The 23,822-nt window shown below is 33.4% G+C and overlaps 1 protein-coding gene across 1 annotated transcript in view; it reads left to right on the forward strand.

Annotated features, from left to right (window-relative positions):
• GPC5 (glypican 5) overlaps positions 1 to 16,793 on the forward strand; it is a 1,202,777-nt gene extending 1,185,984 nt beyond the window's left edge. The window contains exon 8 of the mRNA XM_033104955.1: positions 15,836 to 16,793. Within this exon, the coding sequence (XP_032960846.1) occupies positions 15,836 to 15,993 (158 nt within the window). The 3' untranslated portion in view covers positions 15,994 to 16,793. The remainder of the gene's footprint in view (positions 1 to 15,835) is intronic.
• Positions 16,794 to 23,822: the final 7,029 nt, after the last annotated feature.

Raw genomic sequence — 23,822 nt, forward strand, 5'->3', positions numbered from 1 at the left:
AGCGTATAATTTTTTTGAGGAGATGTATATACTATAGATTATTATTTAGAAATAAAAAGTATATCTATCTTAAAACCTTTTTTTAAATACTTTGTCACCATTCCCACTTGTGACATATTAATTGCTGGAGTTAGAATTATATGGTCCACATTTGATCCTGTGACAAGAGGTAGTATGATATTGTAAGACTACTTGGAAATGCTCATGGAGAATCATTTCCCTCTAGTTCCCACTGACTCATGTTCCATTGTATGCTATCCTCCAACCCCACTTCCTTCATGGACACATTCTCTCTGAACTTTATACACAGAAATGATATTTCCCTACTTGATTCTATGTTTAAACTGACTCTTCCTCAGAATAATGCCTATCATTTGGAGAGTTGCCAGTTTACTTTTTTACATCAGAATGCTCTTAAAATAACAGACTTGTCTTTGCCAAATGGTCCTACACTCTTCTAAAAGTCAGGAAGCAGAGTTACTTGGGAAACTTGCAGAAAAATTTGTTGTTTCTAAAAATTTCTCTGGGAATAATGCTTTTTTTAGATATAACACCAAAGACAAAATCCAGAAAAGAAACAATTGATAAGCTGGGCTTTATTAAAATTATAAATTTATGTCATAGTTAGAAGATGAATAAGTCCTGAAGCTCTAATGAATAACACTGTGATTGAAAAATGAATGAAAACTCCTGCTCCACAAAGGACAATACCAAGCAAATGAAAAGACAAACTACAGACCAGGAGAAAGTATTTCAAAAGCCACATCTAATATCCAAATTATACAAAAAACTCTAAAAACTCAGCAATAAGAAAACAAACAACCTGGTTTAAAAACAGACCAAAGACCATAACAGATGACACCTCACCAAAGAAGATACACAGATGGCAAATAAGTATATGAAAAGATGCTCCAAGTCATATGTCATCAAGAAAATCCAAATTAAAACAACAATGCAATACTACCACACACCAATTAGAAAGACCCAAATCAAGAACATTGACAACTTCAATTGTTGGAGAGGTAGTGGAGCAACAAGAATTGTCATACATTGCTGGTAGAAATACAAAATGGCGCAGCCATTTTAGAGACGCTTTGGTTTCTTACAAAACTAAACATATTCTTAGCATATAACCCAGCAGTCATGCTCCTTGGTGTTTATCCAAAAGAGTTGAAAACTCATGCCAATACATAAATCTGTACATAGGTGTTTATAGAAGCTTCAATTATAATTGCCAGAACTAGGAGGCATCCAAGATGTCCTTCAGTAGGTGAATGAATAAGTAAGCTGTGGTACACGCAGACATGGAAGTATTATTCAGCACTAAAAAGAAAGGAGCCATGAAAATACATGGAGAAACCTTAAAGGCATATTACTAAGTAAAAGAAGCCAGTTTGAAAAAGCTACATACTGTGTGATTCCAATCTATAGGTATATACTCTGGAAAAGGCGAAACTATGAAGACAATAAAAAGATCAGTGGTTGCCAGTGCTATGAGGAATAGAGACGAATAGGAAGAATACAGAGGATTTTAGGGCAGTGAAACTACTCGGTATGATATAATGACAGATATATGCCATCATACATTTGTCCAAAAAGAATAGAATGTACAACACCAAGATGAAATTCCAAGGTATTCCAAACTATGGACTTTGGGTGATTATGAGGTGGCACTGTCGATTCATCCTTGGTAACAAAAAAAAAAAGAAAAGAATCATCATCATCATAATAATATACTATTCTGGAGCAATGTTGATAATGGGAAGCTATGAATGTGTCAGGGCAGGGAGCATGTAAAATCTCTGGGGTTTTTTTCTCTCAATTTTGTTGTAAACCAAAAATTACTCTAAAATATTAAATTATTTAAAAAAATATATCTCTGGGAACAAGATGAGCAGCTTCTTTACAGGAAAATGCAGAGATCTGGTGTGTTGTATTAAAGGTTTGTTCTTTGTATGTGGTTAATGTCTGCTGTGGTCAGGATTTTGTAGAAATGTTTTAACAATATTTATTAAGTGCCAGCAATGTTGGGCTCACCCCTCACATAAACTAAACAAGCATCTTTGATTAACTTTGAAGTTTAAGTACACACACACACACACACACACACACACACATACACACACAACACACACACACACACACACACTCAAAGGGTGCCAAAAACATGTATACGCATTTTAAGAAAGGAAAACTGTATTAAAATTGTAATACTCAATATATACCGATAACAAAAGTTGAATACAAGTCACGTTTGACTTCTGCAATTACAAGAGGTGCTCAAAGTGGTTACCATCAGCGTCCAGACACTTCTGATTACGGCCAACTACTGCTTGAGCAACGTTGACCAATGTGTTCACTTGTATCCATTTTTTGGCACCCCCGATAGATAGATCGATAGATACATAGATAGATAGATATGTGTATATGCAGTTGAAATACCTTTATGATAACAATTTTTTGATGATGGAGATGATTATCTCAAACTTTTTGGATTCCTATTTACAATGCACAACATCTGAGCAGCTTATCTAATATGCAGATTGTTTGTTCTAAGGTGTCGAGTTCCCTTGCCAGAATGGCCAAGACCGGGAGTCAGGAAACTGACATCCTATTTCTGGCTCTATCAGCTACTATCCAAGGAAATTTTGCTTTTCAAAACGCTTTGCCTACCATCACCTCTAATATTCAAATAATAACCATATTTCTATGTAAAAAAATGCAAACTGTTTTCATATTTATGATTTCATTTAGTTTTTACATCTATCCTGGGAGAAGGCCTTATTTTCATGCAAACACTACAGATGAAGAAACTGAATCTTAATGACTGTATGAATTTTCTAAGATTTCCGGGGCTTGACCCCAGTTCTTTTTACTATACTCCATTGCCTTCTAGCAAGAATTCTAGGCATTTGTGTAGCTCCAATTTAAGTAAATTAAAAAGCAAGAGTTACATGTATATTTAGATATCAATATTATTTTAAGTAGATCATATATTCAAAAAGCTTCTACCAAATATAGACTTCTGTGATGACTATTATAAACACAAGGAATAGAAAGCATAAATATAACCATGATTTTGAGAGTCTTAAAATTAAGCACATGAGATCAACATAAGGCCCTAAATATAAGTGACAAAAACACACAGATATAAGATGTAAGATATAAGATATAATAAACATATAACATCTACACTTTTTATATAGTCAAACTAGGTGATGATCAGAAGAAAACCTATACCCACCTAGGGTAAGAACACAAGAGTGTTTATATATGTAACTGGACAATGGAAAGGGACAAGGACAGAAAGAACTGACATGATTGTTATTAGATGGGTTTATGCCAGAGAACTTTAACAGTAGGCAGAAAACTATATTCTGTTATCATATGTCACATGGAATTAGATACTGGGGGCAACAACAAATTCTGGGTTTGAGAGAGAATGAGTTTGGATGTTATTTATTCCAGGAGTTGAAATACAAGAATGAAAGAATTTCCATCCTTGGCCAGGGAAGTGATTCTGTCATTTTTAACATCCGCATAGTTCTCCTGTGTTCAATATGACAGCGTTTTCTCCTCAAACATGCACCTGTTATTTCCATAATGTTTTGTCAACTCAAAGTACAGCAAACAATACATTTCAACATGTTACATAGTCCCATCTGAATATAAACCTCCAGCTGAGAATAGCACGAGGGCAAGCACAGAGTCATCCCCACAATCTAGGTACTTGGCCTCATGCATGTTGCGTTTTGTGTATTTTTATGAATACTGTTGATATTCTTCTCAGGGATAACGGCAATGACTATTTCCCTATGTCTTATTTAGAGATCCCTTGGGCAAATAAAATTTCTTAGAAAATAACGTATATAATATTTAGACTTTGAACTATTAAGTGAAATATATTGATTTGTAACACACGTGATAAATCAGATATGCAAGTCAAGATAATTCATTTCCATTTAATAAATGTAATAAGCTTCACAATCTCTCTTGCACAACATTCTTAGAATTTTGACAATTTTAAGGCTCTAAGGATTAGCTACTTAATATTCTTCACTTACTGAAGTAAAACGGCTAAATTTGCCTGAAGTTAATTTTTATATTTCATTGGGAGAAAAGTTGTCTCCTCATCAGTGTTCACATTTAACTTGCTGCATCTAATTTTTAGCAAGTACCAGTAAGTGAAAATGTCATCTATTTATTCAATGCCTAATCCAGTATCTTAAAGATGTATATATGGGCCCAACAAAAAGTCTAAATAAAAGAAAATATTTAAAGGGCACAAATGATAGCAAATCTCCATTTTCCAATTATTCCCATAGCTCTATAGGTAACCAGGCCTTCTTCAGGCACACTGAGTGAGCTTTACAAGATTATATAGAAAATACACCATGGGTTAGCCAAAACAACTTGCTGTCCAGTCCTCCAATGTGCATTCAATCATTCCTGTATAGAGCAGCAGGTTTTTTTTCACTGTTTATTAGGGGGGAGGGAGCAATCATCTTTTAATAGTCAGTGTCCTGGCAAATGGAATATTGCTTAGTATTTTCAGGGAAAATTATCACCATTATCAGAGATAGTAATCAAAAACAGTTAGCATCTACAGCAGGAACACTAACCAACTAATACAGACACCAATCCAAACTACACCAGTCTGAACTGGCTGAACAGACCTAGACTTACCCAGAGTCAGGACAAAGCTTCAGTGGTCAGATGCTGAAATTGTTCAGCAGATTCCCTTCAAAATGAGAAGCTGATCAGACACATGTAATTTTACTCCTTCCAGCAACCCCACTAAAATACAGAATAAGGATTTTTTAAAACAAAAACATATACTTACTGAGAGTAGAGGAAGTAGAAGAAGAGATAGCAATAACATTTGGAAGCTGGAAAGTAGATGGATGAGAGGTTCCAATGTAGGAGGCCCAAGAAAGCCAACTCCCAAGGAACATTGAGGAAAGCAAAGAACCAACCCAATTTGCTCAATAAAATACTCAAAAGATACAGGAATAGCCATCATCTGTCACCTCTAGTAAGAGGGTATAAAAGAAAAAGGTCAACAAAAGGACCAGTCAATAGCTGTAACATTGCATGATCCCTTTCTCCATTCCAGATCAATAGGTGTCTGTCTCTTTCATACAGCACTATGATACAGGAAGTGTAATCTGGAAAGTGTCTTTGGACTGAGGGAAAGCCAGGATCAGTTGAGAACAGGAATATTATTCTGAAATAAAGAGGATTGATAAATATATGGCCATATCTACCTATATATCTATATATCTTCCTACCTATCCATTTGCCTATAATAAATGTTGAGCTCTACACCCTATCCATATGATGCTCCTTCAATTTGGTACCCAGAATTCTTGCAGCCAGAGAATTAATTACTCTCAGGCAGGATATTGGAAGAAACTTTTCTGCAGATCTGCCTAGTTTAAGAGGAAACAAATAGAGACAATTAAAGGGAGCCTAGTAGATAAGACTTCCGGTCTACAATATTTCTGAGTCTTCTCCTCCTTGTGCACCTGGTAGGACTACACATACTTGACATTGACCCCCTAGGCCAATGACTAGTGAGCAGAAGTGACATGTGTCCCGTACAGATGGATGCTTTTAATTGCCAATTTGTTTCTCCACCCTTGTCTCCCCATATTCTGGTGATCATGGAAGCATTTGTTGACATGGAATTAAGGTATTAAGCTATAATATAGACAGTTACCTGGACTCACAGGAAACATTGCTACCAATATTTTGGAGGCATTTGTTTGTCCAGCCTGACCCACTCTACCCTGACTGACATATGTAGGTTCCTCAACAGACATATAAAGAAGACCACACTTTTCTAATAATTACTGAGCCCCATTCACACGTTCAGTTCCAACCAAGGTTTTACTCCCCACTTTTAAAAATTGTCACATAATAATGAATCAGGGATTATCACTTATCTAAGTGATAACGTGAAAATAAGTTTCATCCACAAGCATAAAAAAGCAACTTGTATTAAACAGAGACTCTGCAGAGAATTGCTCAGAATTGTTATATCTATGTGTTGAATCATTTCTCATTATTATATAATCTTGTTTATTCTTTTTAATGCTTAAAACCCATTTTATCTTTTATTAATATAAAGACATCAGTTTCTTTTGGGTATTATTTGTATGGAGTACGTTTTTTCAAACATTTGCTCTCACCTTTCTGTATCTTTATATTTTGGTGTGCTGCCAGATTTGATGTGCTGCAGAGGGAAAACTTTGAAAGAAAATACTGTCATTAGCATCTAAATAAGCCTTAAGAAGACTTACTCAAAAACAAAAGGCACATGGAATATTACTCAGCCATAAGAAAAGATGAAATACTGCCATTTGGGACAACATGGATGGATCTTGAGATTATCATACTAAGCAAAATAATATAATAATTTAGAAAAAGTCAAGAACCATATGACTTCACTCATATGTGGGATATAAAACTGAAAGCAACAAATGAACAAGACAAACAAAGAAACAAAAACTCATAGACACAGGCAACAGTTTAGTGGTTACCAGAGGATAACGGCGGAGGGGAAATAGAAGAGGGTAAATGAGGTTAAAATATGGGAAAGGAAGGAGATTTGACTTGGGTGTTGAACACAACGCAATATACACTTGATATATTATAGAATTGTACACTTCAAGACTATACAATTTTAGTCACTAATGTCACCCCCAACAAATTTAATTTGAAAAAGGCACATTTGGAAAATAAAAAAGTTTAATAAAGTTAAAATCTGAATATAAGAATGAAAAGTTCAACAAAAGTACTGAAAAATTAGGTTTAGGAAATTTCCCAGAAAGCAGAGTAAAAGGATGAAAACTAGAAGAGGAAATCAGAGGACGGCTTCCTGAAATCCAAGACTCAAATAATGGGATTTCTAGACACAACAATGAAAATGATGGACAGGAAATCATCAATAAAATAATTCAAGAATGTTTCCCCAGATGTCCAGGAGCTCCTAGATGGAAAGGGCCCACTGAGTGCCCAGCACAATGGAAACAATAGACTAGACTCATCAAGGGACATCAGGATGAAATTTCAGTACACAGTGAAAGAGATAACAATATAAACTTGAGTCTTCTCATTCATGAACTTGATACACATCTCTACTTAGGTCTTGTTTTATGTCCTTAGATAAGGTTTGTTGTAGGGATAGTGGTTCTCCTTTATGTTTGGCTTTTATTTTTATTTTGTTATGGTCAGAGAATTCTTATTTTAAAATAACTTATTAATTGTTGATATGTGTTTTGTAGCCTGATATGCGATCTCTTTTGTAAATGTCTTCTGTGTGCTTTAAAAGAGTGTTTATGCACTATATGCAGTAGTCATTGACTGTATGATGATATCTATGAATCTATCTTTATTAGATCAAGCTTTCAAAGTTTGTATTTGGAAGTGATGCAAAAGTAACACTCTTTTCTTCTTCTCCTGAGGTCAGTATCAACTAAAATATAAGCACGAGTGTTAAACAGGTAAAAATGAAAATATTAGCTTTTTACTGTTAAAAAGTAAACTGGAGAATGTGCTTACATATGATATGTAATATTTCATCCAAGAATTACCATCAAGTCAGCTAGAAAACGATATGTCTGCCCTGCAGGAACAGCACTGGTCTCAGCTTACACCGTAATGAAGGACAGGGAAGAATGCATCCTTACTGTGGGCAGGCACATCCAAAAAGGATGAGAAATCCCCAAGCTCAGCATGTTGGTTCTTTCTTCCTGACTTACAAACCAGATCAATGTGTTCTCTTTCCATGTGAAGGAGTGAGTAAGGTGGGACAAGGAGATTCAAGGGGTGTACTAGAATCATGGTGGGAGGCAATAGTTTTCTTTTCCTTTCCCCAAAGGTTCTGGTTACCAAGTCATCCATCTTCACTAACTTACATCTGCTTGACCTATCAATTACTGAAGACAGTGGGGTAAAAATCTCCCATTGACTGTGGATGTGTCCATTTTATTTTACCCAAATATTTTCTTTTGTTAATATTTATTTATTTTGAGAATATGCTAAAGGTAATAGGCTCAGAATTGTTATATCTATGTGTTGAATCATTTCTCATTATTATATAATCTTGTTTATTCTTTTTAATGCTTAAAACCCATTTTATCTTTTATTAATATAAAGACATCAGTTTCTTCTGGGTATTATTTGTGTGGAGTATGTTTTTTCAAACATTTCCTCTCACCTTTCTGTATCTTTATATTTTGGTGTGCTGCCAGATTTTTTTTTTTTTAAATCCAGACTGAGTGTCTGTTTTTTGATTTGAGATGATTCGTTTTTGTTTAGAGATTATTAAGTTATTTGCATATCATTCTAAGATCTGATTTTGTGCTTTATTTATCAGGCATTTTTGTTTGTGCATTTGTTCTTTCCTCACTGTTATTAGTTTTCATTAATCTTTACCTCAGTGGATTAGGAATGTATATATTCCATATTAATTCTTTAAGTGTAGCCTTGAATTTTTAATATTCATTTAAATGCATTTTTTGTCTTGACAAAACCCAAAGTTAATATTTATCACTTCTTCCCAAACATACAAATACTTTAGAACATTTTAACAATTATTTTCCAGTATTTCAAATTTTATGTTTAACCCTTAATCATTTTGTTGTTTGTTTTTTTCAATAAATACACCTAAATACAGTAACCTAGATATTTGCCAAGTACTTCGATCCCTATTATCCCACAATTTTATTTGGGTTCAATTTCTTACATTTTCACTTATACTCTTTAATAATTATTTTAGGCTTGTTCGGGGATGTTAAAAATACTGATTCTTTGTAAGAATGCTTTTATTTATACCTTTATTTCTTTGACATAGTTTAATTCCATTCTACATTCTACATTTAATTCTACATTCTTTCAAGTTCAGAATAAATTGTTATTTTAGCTCCTGTTATTGATCTTGAAAATTAATATAGTATTTTGTTCTGTTAAGAGCAATCTGTCCTTTCCCTAGATGTTTTAAAACGTTTCTCTTTGCCTTTAGTACTATAGAATATCACTGCCATGTGTCTAAGTGTGGATATAATTTTATTATTATATTTTTAATAGTGTTGTAAGCCCATATTATCACTAACTCAAACAAGATATAAAACATATATTTTCATTTCATTAACCTAACTAGCAGTATGTGATAAGTTTTACATATTTTAAAAGTAATTTTTAGAATTATTAATTAGAATTGTTTCAAATTATCTGTAAATTCTTATAATTGAGGATTGTAGTGTATAACTTAATACTGTAGTATATTTAATGGATATACTTTTAATACTTGGTATTAATTGCCAATTGGGGGGAAAAAGACCTTTTAAATTTTCTCTTCAAAAATTATCTTTAGAGGAAGTTTCACAATAATGGGTCAAAAAAATTCATAACAGTAACGTTATTATAAAAGTACTTAAACTATTTTGGCATTTTCAATATGAGATGTGTTTCTGTTTCCTTTTTAAAGTCTTTAAAAAACAATAAAGCAAACTTAGGGAAAATACTTAGATGATCCTTATGGAATATACAATCAGGAACTGGCAAAATATACAAACAATATTCTCTGTGATAAAACTCTATGTCCCCAAAATCTATTTATCAATAATTATTGGAGAGTCACTGATAATTCATTTGATGAAATAACAAATAAATGATGATGATCTCCAACGTTACCCAGAGCTGAAATATCACAATAAATCATACTAAAATAAGCTTTGGTTTATAGTCAGAATTTTCCATTATTTTTTAATCCATTGTTTAACTTCTTACCAATTAAAGTTACTCCATTATTCTTATATAATTTGTTGGAAAAGGAACAGTATGCATTGCTATAAAACTCAACAAAAGGGACTATAATTAAATCTAACACCCCTGTCCCATAGAGAATGGAAGAGGCTGCCATGAGAACAGCCCCATTTATTAGTCAGACCCTCTAAAACCAAAGTAGAAAAATCACAGAGATGACCTTCAGTCAGGGTGTTCATGATGCTATAGAAATATTAGGGACCTTGTCTCTTGAACTACACAGTCACTTTACTTGTTATTGGATTCTATGGAAGTCTCCATGGAAAACTGGAAAATAATTCAGCATTTTTTGGGATATATCCTTGGACTCAAGGGACTCTACCTACTCAAGGGACTACACCTATTAATCATATTTCCTAGAAGAAGGGTTTAATTGAATTAGTTGATCACAAAAACAAAACAAAAAAAATTGGCAAACTGTTATACTAAGCCATCTCAGATTTGTTAGACTCCTTAACTCCCTAATGCCTTGCCAATATACACAAGGCTGATTTAAGTATAAATTATCATCATTTGCCCAGTAAGTAGTAACCAAGGATAATATTTTTTATAATATTTAATATAACAAGATCCACAGCAACATTATTCAGCAAGTGCTTGCAAAGTTAATTTTCTCATAATGGATATTTTTCATTACATCCATGACTTTTCTTCTTAGGTATAAAATTCTAAGTTCACGTCTATTTCTAATCTTTTATTCTATATTCTGTCTTGCTGCAATATATTTTATGTCTTCATATTACAACTATACATAGTTATTGCAACATTAATAACTATATTCTCTATGGTGTACTTTACATCTCCCCCTGACTATTTTGTAACTACCAACAATGTATCTTTTAATATCCCTTCACATATTTCACCCAGCTCCCTACCTCCCATTCCCCAATCCCTACCCCCACAACCATCAGCATTTTAAACATATATTTTGGCTAATTCCCTTTAAAAAAGTGTTGCAACCTTGCCAAAACTGGCTATCATCTCCTCTCTGCCCTACCTTTGTCAACTGGATAATTGTCAAAATTAGATAATTGACACCTTATCATGTGTAAGATTGTATTTATTGGCTTTCCAGTAAAGAAGGCTTTCAATTTTTTATATAGACATTTTTTCTTGTAAATTTTTATTTATTTCCTTGAACAATTTTCTATAAGGACATTGTGGTTTTCAATGGATTATGAGAATGTTTTCTATGTTAAAAACTTCAGCCTTTTGCTGCAATATACACTGCATTATTTTCTCCATTTTGCAATTTCTCTTACTTTTTTTTATGGTGATGCATGTTATACAGAACTTCTTTTTTTATGAAGTTAAAACTATTAATCTTTCCTGTATAGATCCTGCCTAAAAAATCAATATGCTTTCTACCACCTAAATATAAGTAAAAACATCAACCTATATATTTTGTTTGTTTCCTCGTTATACTAAAATCTTTGGTCCCATAGGCACTTACTTTAGAGAATGCTGTGGGATAAAAGTCTAACTTATTTTCCAAATATTTATTTAATCAATTAGCAAGCACTGTATTTTGACTAACCTTTCTCTCACTGAAAGTGCTCTCGTTTTAAAGTTCTATAAAATGGGGTTCTCGCCTAAAGTCATCCAGCCAGACTGTGGCAGAGTTCAATGTTTTGATTGTATAGAGTCGAAAAGAGCGTGGTTCTGGAATTAAAGAGATCTGCATTTGACTGGGACACAACTGGGATTCAGCCACAGCAACTTTACCTTTAGTAAATTACTTCTGCACCTGTTCCCAATCTGTACCATGAGGAAAAATAATTGTATCAAAGTCATCCTACTGTTGTGAGAATGAGTCATTACTCAACCGGTCTATTCAACGATATTGATTAAAAGCATACTATGTAATCGGCGTTTTTTTTTTTTTTTTTTCTGGGGCGCCATGATTATAGCTACTTTGAAAAGAGGTAATTCCTAGAGATAAATTATTTTAATTTCATTGAATTCAAATAATGACCTCTAGTACTGCTCCTAACATTTAAATCTGCCCTGTACTTCCATCATTGATGGAAAAGACTTGAAGTATGGGGAAAAAGCCTGTAAATACATAGTATATACCAGGGATGCCCAAAAAAAATGTATAAAGTAGACACTCTGGTTCACGTTGCTCAAGCAGGAGTTCGCTGTAATCAGAAATGTCTGGATGCTGATGGTAACCACTTTGAGCACTTATAATTGCAGAAGTCAAACATGACTTGTATTCATCTTTTGTTATTAGTACATATTGAGTATTATAATTTTAAGTTTTTTTTTCCTTTCTTAAAATGTGTATATATATATTTTTGGCACCCTCTGTATTTAGTCTCCAGCACATTACCCAACACAGAGCCAGAAATGTGCAAATTTTGTGAATGAGTAACCAAATTAAGAAGTTCTTGCTCATGCAATTTTTCTTATTAAAACTAGAAAACAAATTATCTTTAAACAGTCTTAATTGTTTAGTGAGACTAAGTATTGTTAAAATATGTAGTTAGAATAGAAAGGAAGGGAGAAATATCCATACTCCCTGCCTCAAGGGAAAGGCCAGCATATAAATGACAAAAGGAGTTGAAATTCTCGCAGATCCATCATCATTCTGACTCATCATGGTTTATAGGCCCACAGGAACTCTAAACCTGAATACTTTCAGTTGCTTGATTAATACACACAACTAGCACATAATCAGCCATCCCTGATAAAGGAAGGAGAAAAAATTTCTCCGAGTGACACTCTCTGGACAACATAATTGACCTTCTTTGTTTCCAACTTAAGTATTGATTTTTTGATGCTTGGAGTCAGTACTGCTGGTGATCAGAACACAGTCTGGGTCCAGATTGGATTTGATGCCTAGATCCTCGGCTCACATGGTACTTAACCTTGTCCATCAGTTCGCTCATCTATAAAAACAGCCGTAATAACTGTGCCTACTACATGGAAAGGTTGTGAGAATTAAATAAGTTAATATTTGTGAAGTACTTGAAGCAGTACTAGCACCACAGCAAGAGCTCTGTAGATATTGTCAAATCAGTTAAGCATTGATGCATCCTTATGGAGCCTTCTCTGAGGCTCCTTTCACATACTCCATAGCAGCAATCACCAGGCATGTACTCAAGTTTTAATATTACAGTTATTTTTGTAATAACTGTATTCCCCTACCAGACTGTGAGCTACCAACAGCAGAAATATGAATTTATTGGCATCTTTGTGTGTTGCTATTATGCATAGAAAAGATTATTCAAAAATTTATTTGTTTTTGTTTAATTTGTTAATCTAATAAATCCCCTAACTAATTTTTCCTTTATGGGTCTTTGGTTAAGCTTTGGTATAATTTACAAGCTTAGTTAATTAAATTCCTTTAAGAAAACAATCATTACATCAAATAATTGTGGGCCTTCTCAGCATGCTAAGATTTCTTAAGAGATGTCAAGGCCAAGTTGTGATTTGATTCTAAATTGCAGCCCTGACTGCCAGACTCTTGAAGAGATCCTCAATTCTTTTTGTATTCTTTTATCAAGGGACCATCTGCCTTAGAACTATTATAATTATTAGTAACATCTTTACCTCAGATGTTAAAGTGACATCATATTGAAGGTGGGATACCCCTCCTGGCATTGCCTGACTTCTAGGCATAAGATTTAACTTCTTCCTTCTTACATATTTTTACTCACATTTTTACTGGGTTTATCATCTAAACCCAGACCAGTGCCGGGTTCATGAATGAATGAAGGAAATACAAGCTCAGAAAGGCATTAAAAATAGTTATTCATGAATACAATTCAGGTGTCTCTTTACAGTGCTTTAAAAAAGAAGAAAAGTAAATATACCTTAAAGCTCAAATTTATGTAGTTATCTTTGAAAAAAAAATAATTGTCTAAAGTCCTCCTAACTTCTTCGTAAGCTCTCGCATAGCAAGAAGTATAAAACTATGACTGAAATATTTACACTCTCCTCAAGTCCCATAAAAAATGAATTACTCGTTTATTCATCTTGCCTAATGATACAGAAGGGCAAAACAAGTACCAAACAATGAATAATAATGCAAGAGCTCAGATTGTAAAATCGATACGGCAGATCAGTAGAGCTACGCTTCATTTTAATGCTCTGAATGCAGTAGAGCTTATCTTCTGAATTATATATATGTATTGACCTAATTACATAAATATTGACTTTTCCTTAAATGAAGCTTTTTTTTTTTTTTCAGTCTCACTGTAATTACGATGTCAGTATTTGTGGCAGTAGTAACATTGAATTTTAACTTAATTGTGACTGATAGTGGCATGCCATGAGATAATTCAGTCACATGGCCTCAGAACATTTATAGCACTAGATAATAAGTGATAAGTTAGCAATTTCCTAGGTATATTATAGTAAACTTCTTTTTAATTTTTTTATTAAAATTTATTGGGGTGACAATGGTTAGTAAAATTACATAGGTTTCAAGTGTATAATTCTATAATATATCATCTATATATCACAATGTATGTTTTTACCACTCAGAGTCAGTTCTCCTTCTATCACCATATATTTGACCCCATTTACCCTCATCTACCACCTTCCTCTACCCTTACCCTCTGGTAACCACTAAACTATTGCCTGTGTCTATGAGTTTCTGTTTCTTTGTTTGTTTGTTGCTTTCAGTTTTATATCCCACATAGCAGTGAAATCAGATGGTTCTCAATTTTTTTCTGTGTGATTGTTTCACTTAGCATTATAATCTCAAGATCCATCCGTGTTCTTGCAAATGGCACTATTTCATCTTTTCTTAAGGCAAAGTAATATTACGTTGTGTATATATACACATCTTCTTTATCTAATCATCTATCAAAGGACACTTTGGTTGTTTTCATGTCTTGTCCACCATAAATAAAGCTGCAATTAACATGGGAGCATATATATCTTTATGGATAAATGTTTTCAGATTTTGGGGGTATACACCCAGGAGAAAGATTGCTGGGTCATATAGTAATTCTAGTCTTAATTTTTTGAGGAACCTTCGCACTGGCTGCACCAGTTTACATTCCCAGCAACAGCGTATGAGTGTTTCTTTCTTCTCCACAGCCTCTCCAACACTTGTCCTTATCCGTCTTGTTGATGACAGCCATTCTAATCAGTGTGAGGTGATATCTCATTGTGGTTTATATTTGCATTTATCTGCTGATTAGTGATGTTGAGCATCTTTTCATAGGTATATTATAGTAAAGTAAACTTCTTTAAGAAAATAATTTCTTCCTCAGTAATTTGGGGACTTTGCTCCTCCTGAGCTTATCAAGTTTCTTAACACGTAGAAGTAATGACCAGGATGACAGGAACTTCGTCAATAGGTCAAAATGGCTTTTTTTTTTTTTTTTTTTTTTTTTTTTTTAATGAAACATTTCAACCCTAACGTCAATCTCCAGGCCACACTTTTAAAAATTATTTGATCTATTGACAGATGTCTTCACCTCCATCCCCATAGCTGTGTGTGTATATGAAGGATATCATTTAGCATTAGTTATTATTCTTTGATACATTTCCAATAAGGATCCTATGCATAGTTTAGTCTAAAACAAAATATGATCTGTATAAATTCTACTTTTAAAAAATGCCCTACTTATTTCTTCTTACATCGTTTTATTTTCACAAGAAAAGGTTTCACACAGTTACTATAGTTATATCTCTGGGACAAGCAACGACACCATATCTCAGGACATTTTAATTACATTTCTTTTCTTTTTTACCCATCGGTGGCACTAGGGGAATATTCCAAATGCTTTAAGAAGCTGGGGAGGGGGAAAAAGTTTCACTTTGCTCTTATAATATTTCTAGAACTCCCACTCAAAGGTCCTGAACTGTCCAATTTAAGAAGAGCAGAAGCACTTGTATCACATTAGTCATTTAGTGTTAGGTGAACACATGGAGAATGCTATGAAAAAACAATGTTATCTACACTTGGGTTTAAGAATTGGTGTAGACATAGCGTGGTAAGGTGGTCATGCATGACCCTGTGTTTTCTTATTTGCCTCTGCAGGGATGCCAGATGAGATGAACCTCAGTGACGTAAAGCAAATCCATCAAACAGACGGTGGTAGTACTTTAGACACAACTGGATCAGGAAGTACAGCAGCAACTGAGTCAATGACAGTCACTCTGATGGGTGCAGTGATGCTACTTCCTACGCTTTGGTAACTGCACTCTTCTGCTCTGATCGCATATGTCTTATTGGAGTCTCATTGCTCCCCTCTCTTCATTTGATTGGAGTTAAGATCTTTTTGAACATAACAGTTATATTTATGAAAAGGTATGTAACACTAACCTCTTAGAAGCCAAGTTGGAATGTTCACAAAGTATCTAACAATCAACATTTAAATGATAGACTGTTTGAAAATGTCTCCTTTGAATCTAAATTAAACCTTCTTCAATTCAATCATATTAAACTTGTGAATGTGAAGAATAGAGAAGTGTATTCAATTCAGGACTTAGTGTATCTATAATTTTATTATCCCCGATTCCAAACTCATTGCTTTCTTTAAAAAAAAAAAGAAAGAAAGATTTGATTTGAAGGTATATTTGCAGAACAATGAAAACAGTACAGAGTGTTTCTTAAAATACAGGAATTAGAATTCCATTAGAGTCAAAACATACAATGGCAAGTAGTATGCATGCATTTTCAAGAAATTCTTCCATTTTTGCAAGCTATAGAAAGAAATTACTGAAAGCCTGTACATTATAGAGTAGATTGCTGAGGAACATTTCATGTGATTTCATTGAAGAAGCTTGATAATTTTTATCCACTGTAACTTAGCCACTGACAAACCTTAAAGCTGAGTATTTTGGTAGCATCTGATCTGTATTCCATTATATCCAAAATGCCATCCAAAGTGCTCTGTTCCAGACTCTCTCTTTGCCTAATTGATTTAGCTGTGTTACAAAGTACATGCCTGCTCTAAGAATATCTCTAATAAAGCCGTTAATTATTTGGTGGAAAACTTCAAAGAATATTGATCATTTTCTTCTGGTAAAATGATATATCCAAACACTTTCAAAATATCATTTACTATTTCTCTTTAAATCCTGATATTGAATACTTGACCATATACATTTTTAAAGTTCCTATGAATATCTAAAGATATGTACTAACACAGAAAATGTGGCACGCGATGCTTCAGCTCTTTCCCTCTTTGCACATTAGCAGAGTTGCTAATCCGCAGTACCTGACTTCTCAGCTGCGATAAGATACTTCAGCAGACACTGATTAGGATATGTCTATTGTTGCACTTAAGGAAAAGATAAGTCAGCTTTTATTAAGAAGTATCACATCCAATCAACATCCAGATAATATCATCAATACAAAGTGACAGAATAGAAAACAGGAGTGCTGAACCTATAAAATAAAAAAATCAAAAAGATTTGAAATGACCTCTGAGAAAGAGTTGAAGGGGACTCAATTGACAGTCAATATTTGTTAGGTGACATCAATCTCTCCAAATCATGAAATGGTATATGATCAAACCGTGTTCTCTATTAGAGTCTCAATTAACCAAATGATCTGACAATGGTCAATTTAAACCACAATATGTTCAAACTGCCAAATCAGATTTTATTATCTGTTCAAACATGCCTCAGAACTGGAAATACTGTTCTATCTGCTAATTCTGGATGTAATTTACGTAGACTTCCATTCCAGACCTTGATATTTATTACATTATCTACTTGGTTTATAACTCATTTGCACCACCACACTCCACAAATCATAAACTTAAACATGTATTTTAAATTTTTCATTTCAACCTCAGCTCATTATTTAAATAACTCTGAAACAAATAATAGTAATTTTCCCATTTGTTGCACTCCAGCCCAAGTCATGATTGGTTTGCTCTGGCAAAACTTCTGACCCAACCTTAGAAGAATTTGGAAGACTAACAAACTGAAAGGCATTGTTTAGCAGTCTAAGATGTTCATGGATAAAACTACTTCACAGGAGAAAGTTTTAGATATATCAGGAAATGGATAAAAACTGAGTAGTAACAAAGTCAATAGTATGAATGAATTATTTTTTTACCAACTAAATTTTACATACTCAAATGGGTGTTATCCACCTCCTGGTAGGCACCTTGGAGACTATAAATATAAATATATATATTTATCTTTTATATATATATATGTATATGTTTACATATACATATATATATACACACACATATATATGTATATATGTATATACAGAGGGTGCCAAAAAAATGTATACACATTTTAAGAAAGAAAAAAACTATTAAAATTACGCTGATGGCAACCACTTTGAGCACCTCTTGTAATTGTAGAAGTCAAAAGTGACTTGTATTCATCTTTTATTATTGGTATATATTGAATATTACAATTTTAATACAGTTTTCCTTTTTTAAAATGTGTATACAGTTTTTTGGCACCCTCTGAATGTACACATAAAAATCATAAGGGTGCTGCTAGAGCTCAAAACACTTGGAGATTTTCATATGTTTTTTTAGGAGCCGGAGGCATATTTTTTTTAATGTTCTCAATGAGGATAACCATCCTTTCACTTTACTCTGTAGCATTTTACTTTTGTATAGCTCTTCACAATTTACAAAGGTCTTTCAAATGAAATGGGGTATCTCCTTTTACCTTCCTTATCACCAAGGATAGCCTTGATTTTTATTCAAATAAAAACAATGACACTGATTTTTTAAAATACGGCTCAGAATTTGCTTCTGAAGAGTTTTCCATAAGTAAAATCTACAAAGTTTTTCAACAATGGTAAAATTGTTAGAAAACATGTCTACTTTCAAAGATGACTTAAAGAATAACATTCCAATTAATGTACATATTTTAAAATATCACTTACATCTTTTAATCACATCTTATGCTGGGATAATTTAAATGAAGCCATATTCTTGAATCTCTGAGTGATTTTTGTATAAATTTAAGTGATTATGAAACAAACAATCCAGTATTTTGCATGTATTGGGGGAAAAAATTAACAATCTGAGCTAACATTTACTTGGCCCTTCCCCTGTACAGACATCATAATTAATGCACAATCTACTTTAGTCTCCTCAATAACATCATAACACCACTGAAGAAACTGAGGCTTAAAAATATTATCGAATTTGTCTGGTGTCATACAACTAATCATAGTAGAATCAGATGTGTGTGTATAATTTCTAAATAAACTGTATATATTTCTGATTCAAAGGTATGATAGCTCTGAAACAGTAGTAAAGAATCACGAAGTTAGAATAAAAAAATCATTAGAGGTAACTTAAGTCTCCAAACCAGAATTAAAAAAAAAAAAAAAAAAAAAAAAACACACAATTGACTGTATAATTGTATAATTATCAAATTGCATATTAGTGTAAAAGTATAATGAAAAAGATAAATGTAAATATGAACTCTTTTTTCAGTACTCGTTATTATCTTCTCACATGTATAAACACATTCAACCATCAGCCCCCAAAATAAATCAATGAGAAAAAACCAACAATGAGAAAGAAAACACATATTTTATAGCTATCATGAAATTTATTTTTATTTTTGGTGCAACTGAAGGGTACAAACTATTTCTTTGGTCATAGGACACAAGATAACATTTAAAAAGGAAAGAAGGAAGGAAGGAAAAAAAGGAAGGAAGGGAGTGAAGGAGGGAGGAGAGAGGGAGGATGGGAGGGAAGAGGGAGGGAAGGAAGAAAAACTATGAGGTAGAATATTATTTTAAAAGTCTTAGATTTGCCTTTTCATTCTCTATTTGTTCAGGAGCGTCTTTTCAATAAAACAATGTCTGGAGTGTTCTCTTCTCATTAAAAAACAAATAAGCCACTTCCTCCCAAACACTCAGATTTTCTGAAGTGCTCAATAATGATGTTTAGAAAAGGATTTAATTAGTTTATTGCTAATTGTTTTCAATCACTTAAAATATTGTTTCTATCATCAGAATCCTTCAGGTACAATAAAAATTGTTTCTTGTTGAGTGATTGAATTCAACCTAGACTTCTGTTATTCTATGAGATATTCACTGAGTAGTCTGTGTTATCAGTATTTCTTCAGGTTACAAACTTTGGTATTCTATAGAATTATGTAAGTTATATGAAAATTCAGAAATAATAAGTCTCAATGTTATTAGGTCTGACTTTGGGCATATCAAGTTTTTTTTTTCTTAAATACAGATTGTTGTATATAAATCATTTCTGATTAAAACACCGATAAAACATTTCTTAGGTTGAAAGCCTGCTTCCTTTGCCTTTGCTAGAACTACACGGTGACTGAAATGCTATTATATTATCATTATTTTATAAATGGAGATTTAATCAAATGCAGCTTTTAAACTATCTTCTCTGCCTCCGTATGCAGAAAACACTGAAGAATTTCATCACAATGTAATTTATAACTTCACAGTAGCAACAGCAATAACTTATGTGGAACACGGTCCAAGTAGAGATTAATGTTTGCAGATACATTTGCAAACATTTAATTTAAGAGTCTCTCACCTTCCTGAACATGTCAACTGCCACACTGGAATCATCTTCACCAAGAAATATATGAGATGACCACACATTCTACGTTCCCCACTAAATTTTTACTTTGAGCACCTCAAAGAGCAGAGGGAAATTGAAATGCCGTAGAATTAAAAATGAAATAGTGAATATTTAAGGACCAATACTGGCTGGAGACAGAGGAATGGGATTAACCCATATGAATGACTCAGGTAATTTGGTAAGTAAATTCCTACTTTTATGAGTTCCAATACCCACCTTTGAGAAACATTGAACTAGAAGGAAGGAAGGAAGGGTCTTAAAAGGAAAGTTATTTGGGGGGGAGGTGGAAGGGACAGAGGAGTTCTCTGATTTTTCTGAGATTACCCAGCCAAAGTCACCAGCAGAAGAGAAAAAGAAGCTCAATTGCAAGTCAAATGCTGTGACTAATAGAGTGTGTTCAGCAAACACCTGTCTTATTCTATCTCTTTAAGAAATCGAAGCACTAAGTAGATAAATATTTTCAACAGCAGCAATTTCTTAAGAATGAGGTTGAAAGACCCACACAGAATCAGAAAAGACTCCAACTCCATAATTGTGGTCAATATTGTCAAAGTCTTACTTCCAGAATGCAATTAGCAAAGTCATTATGCTTGTCTCACTCACTTGGAATTCCTACTCCTCTCTCTGCCACCTACATACACTCTCTCACACCCAACGCACATTTGCTTATTATTGTTTCTATTGCCTTTTTGTTTTCTTTTCTGTAAAAGTGAGATAACTGTATCTAACTCAATTACTTAGAGGACTAGATAATGTAACACATTAGGAACCTACCTACTGCATGATAAGCCTTAATTCATGTTTGTTCCTTTCCTATTAAGCCTTCTGGTAAAACGCACTTGTTGCCAGGATAGGATAATGCCAAAATACATAGTTATGAATTCTGCCTGTGCATAAATGCTTGATAGGGTTACAGAGCATAAAGAAGGAGGTTTGAGAGTGAATAAGTAGAGCTTACGAAGGGGGATGGGGAAAAAATAGGAAAAGTTCAGGGAGGACTCTGTCCTGCCTGTTTTATATTTCCTGGTTTCCTTAGTCTCAACCCGGCACCAAGGCTTAATCATTGAAAATGTATTTCAAAAACAGATGGAGTTAGAGAGTGGTTTTGCTTTAATTGATTATAAAAGTGTTAGCCCTGACCCAGTGTTCACATGTGAATTGGTCTCTAACTACAACAAATTTAAACCTCAACCTCCCCATCCTGCTTGAAAGTCTCCTTGAAGGTCATGGTCAAACTGCCATGTCAGGGTGATTATAGTGTGGGATAGAGCACAGCTCAAGCTGGGGTGAGAACTAATTATTAATAAACAAGTAGTGTGTTGCTCAGTATTGCACTAAAAGTCCCCACCAACTGGGTATTTCTGAATGGCAAAGGCACTTCCTTAAGTTCACACGGCTAATAGGTGATGAATCAAGTATTCTATTTCAAATCGTTCTTTAAAATCCTTGTTTCCACTGCACTACTCAGGACCCCATGAGTACAAAGATTCTTGTGTGGTCAGTTGATTAGGTTCGACTATACATATGTGTTGCAGGGTATTATTAAATTTCCCCTGGTTGAAATCACTTTTCATTCTTGTCTAGTCTGTCCGATATTGTTTTGTATTCTTTTGTCTTTCTTTCATCTTAAATTTAACTCTGGAAATAAGGTGAGCATCCTGAAAAGTTCCCATATGCCAGATCCAAACGGCCTACTGTGGCCACCTGATGGAGAGACTGCCTCCATCACTGACTCACTGTCATCCAAAAATGCTATAGAATCCAGAACAAACACAGCTTCAAAGGTTCTAGCAGTAATTTTCTGATTGATTGTTAGCAAGTCCCATAACCTCTTTGAACTATAAGTTCTCATCTGTAAAATAATGTGCTTGAGCCCGATGATTACTAAATTTCCTTTTAGATTTCTAGCCTTAAAACAGGTCACGTTGATGTATTGATACAGAATATTTATTTACTTGATATCTTATAACTAACTATTACTTAATATATAAAAGGTGCTTTAAAAAGCAATGGATAAAGTGTGATTTTAGTTACAACCTTATGCATGTATTTACTCCCTATCACATATAGGGATGTGGTTTTTCTGTATAAGATTCAATGGAATAGGTTTTCATAGGTAAAGGGCAGAAGAGAACTAAGGTTCTTCAATTTTCATTTAACGGAAAGGACAATATGCCTGAGCAAAGAAATCTAGCTTGTCATTAAATACTTAGCAACTAATTGCTTTTTGTTCTAGCTAATCTTACAGGAGTTACTATCTGAGGTCTTCACTAATTCAGCTGTTGTGCCTCACAATACTGAAAAACAAATAATACAGAGAATAGCAGCATTGAAAGACCAAAAGATAAAAGGGTGTGGAAGAAAGAGATGAAGTTACAAAAGTTAGTTTGACAGTATTTTCTCTTCTCACAGATTTTCCCAGGAGACCCATTTAAACAGGCCTAAACAAATGCTGTTGCCTCTGATGATTTATTGCAGAACAAGCTGACAGAGCATAGGAGCATGTTATCTGGTCCCCTGTAGTGCAGGGGCTAATTCAGAAAATAAAGAAAGACCAGAAGTGCAGCAATTGGAGCAAATGCTCTATATCATTCGGCAAGTAAGCAGATGGAAGCTTGGAATCGCAGCTTATTTAAAAGGATAGCTTTTAAGTATGGTGTGTTCATAATTTTCGTATTTTCTTTTCTTCATTTATTAAAAAAACGAATGAATATCGATGAGAATTTCATCAAGACTCATCTAAAATACAAGATCCTCTATAAAACTACATTAATCAACCTTTTTTTCTAATTAAAAATATTTCCATTTAAAATAGAAGAAAATAAATATCACCAAAAAATTCTTTCAACCTCTGTTAATGTTTTGCTGAATTAAAAAAAAATCTTACTTGTAGTGATGCAGCTATATAAAATATATGCACATATACATAGATACAGATATCTATATAGAACACACATGTATATATACATACAAAAAGATGGAAGGATATTGTGATTAAATATTTACAAAAATATTCAGATATGATTTTATGATATGATGTTTCCTTTTTAAGCTATCATAAATATAATTCTGATTTCTAGGTGACAAATATAATTCTAAAAATAAATAATTGATTCATAGTATTCTTTATATGAATGTCACATCATTTATTTAATCAATTCCCTATTGAGCAACATTAAATTATTGCCAATATGTCATAAACAATGTTCCAATGAAAATTTTTATAAGCTAAATTTTATGCACCTCCATGATTATACTCTTAAATTAGTTCTTCTTCCTTATGTGGGACAGGAAAGAGAGATGATTTATTCTACTTGCAATGACCACAATAGCCAGGAACAAACAAGCCAGACAAACAACAATAAAGATACCAATTATTTTTTTCATAATCATTGACCTTGTTATCCTTCCTTGATTTTCCCTAATTGAAAGTAATTCTTTCCTTAAATCAACATAATATAAAATTAGATT

The sequence above is a fragment of the Rhinolophus ferrumequinum genome, chromosome 4 (assembly GCF_004115265.2).
Source record: "Rhinolophus ferrumequinum isolate MPI-CBG mRhiFer1 chromosome 4, mRhiFer1_v1.p, whole genome shotgun sequence".
Taxonomy (NCBI): Eukaryota; Metazoa; Chordata; class Mammalia; order Chiroptera; family Rhinolophidae; genus Rhinolophus; species Rhinolophus ferrumequinum.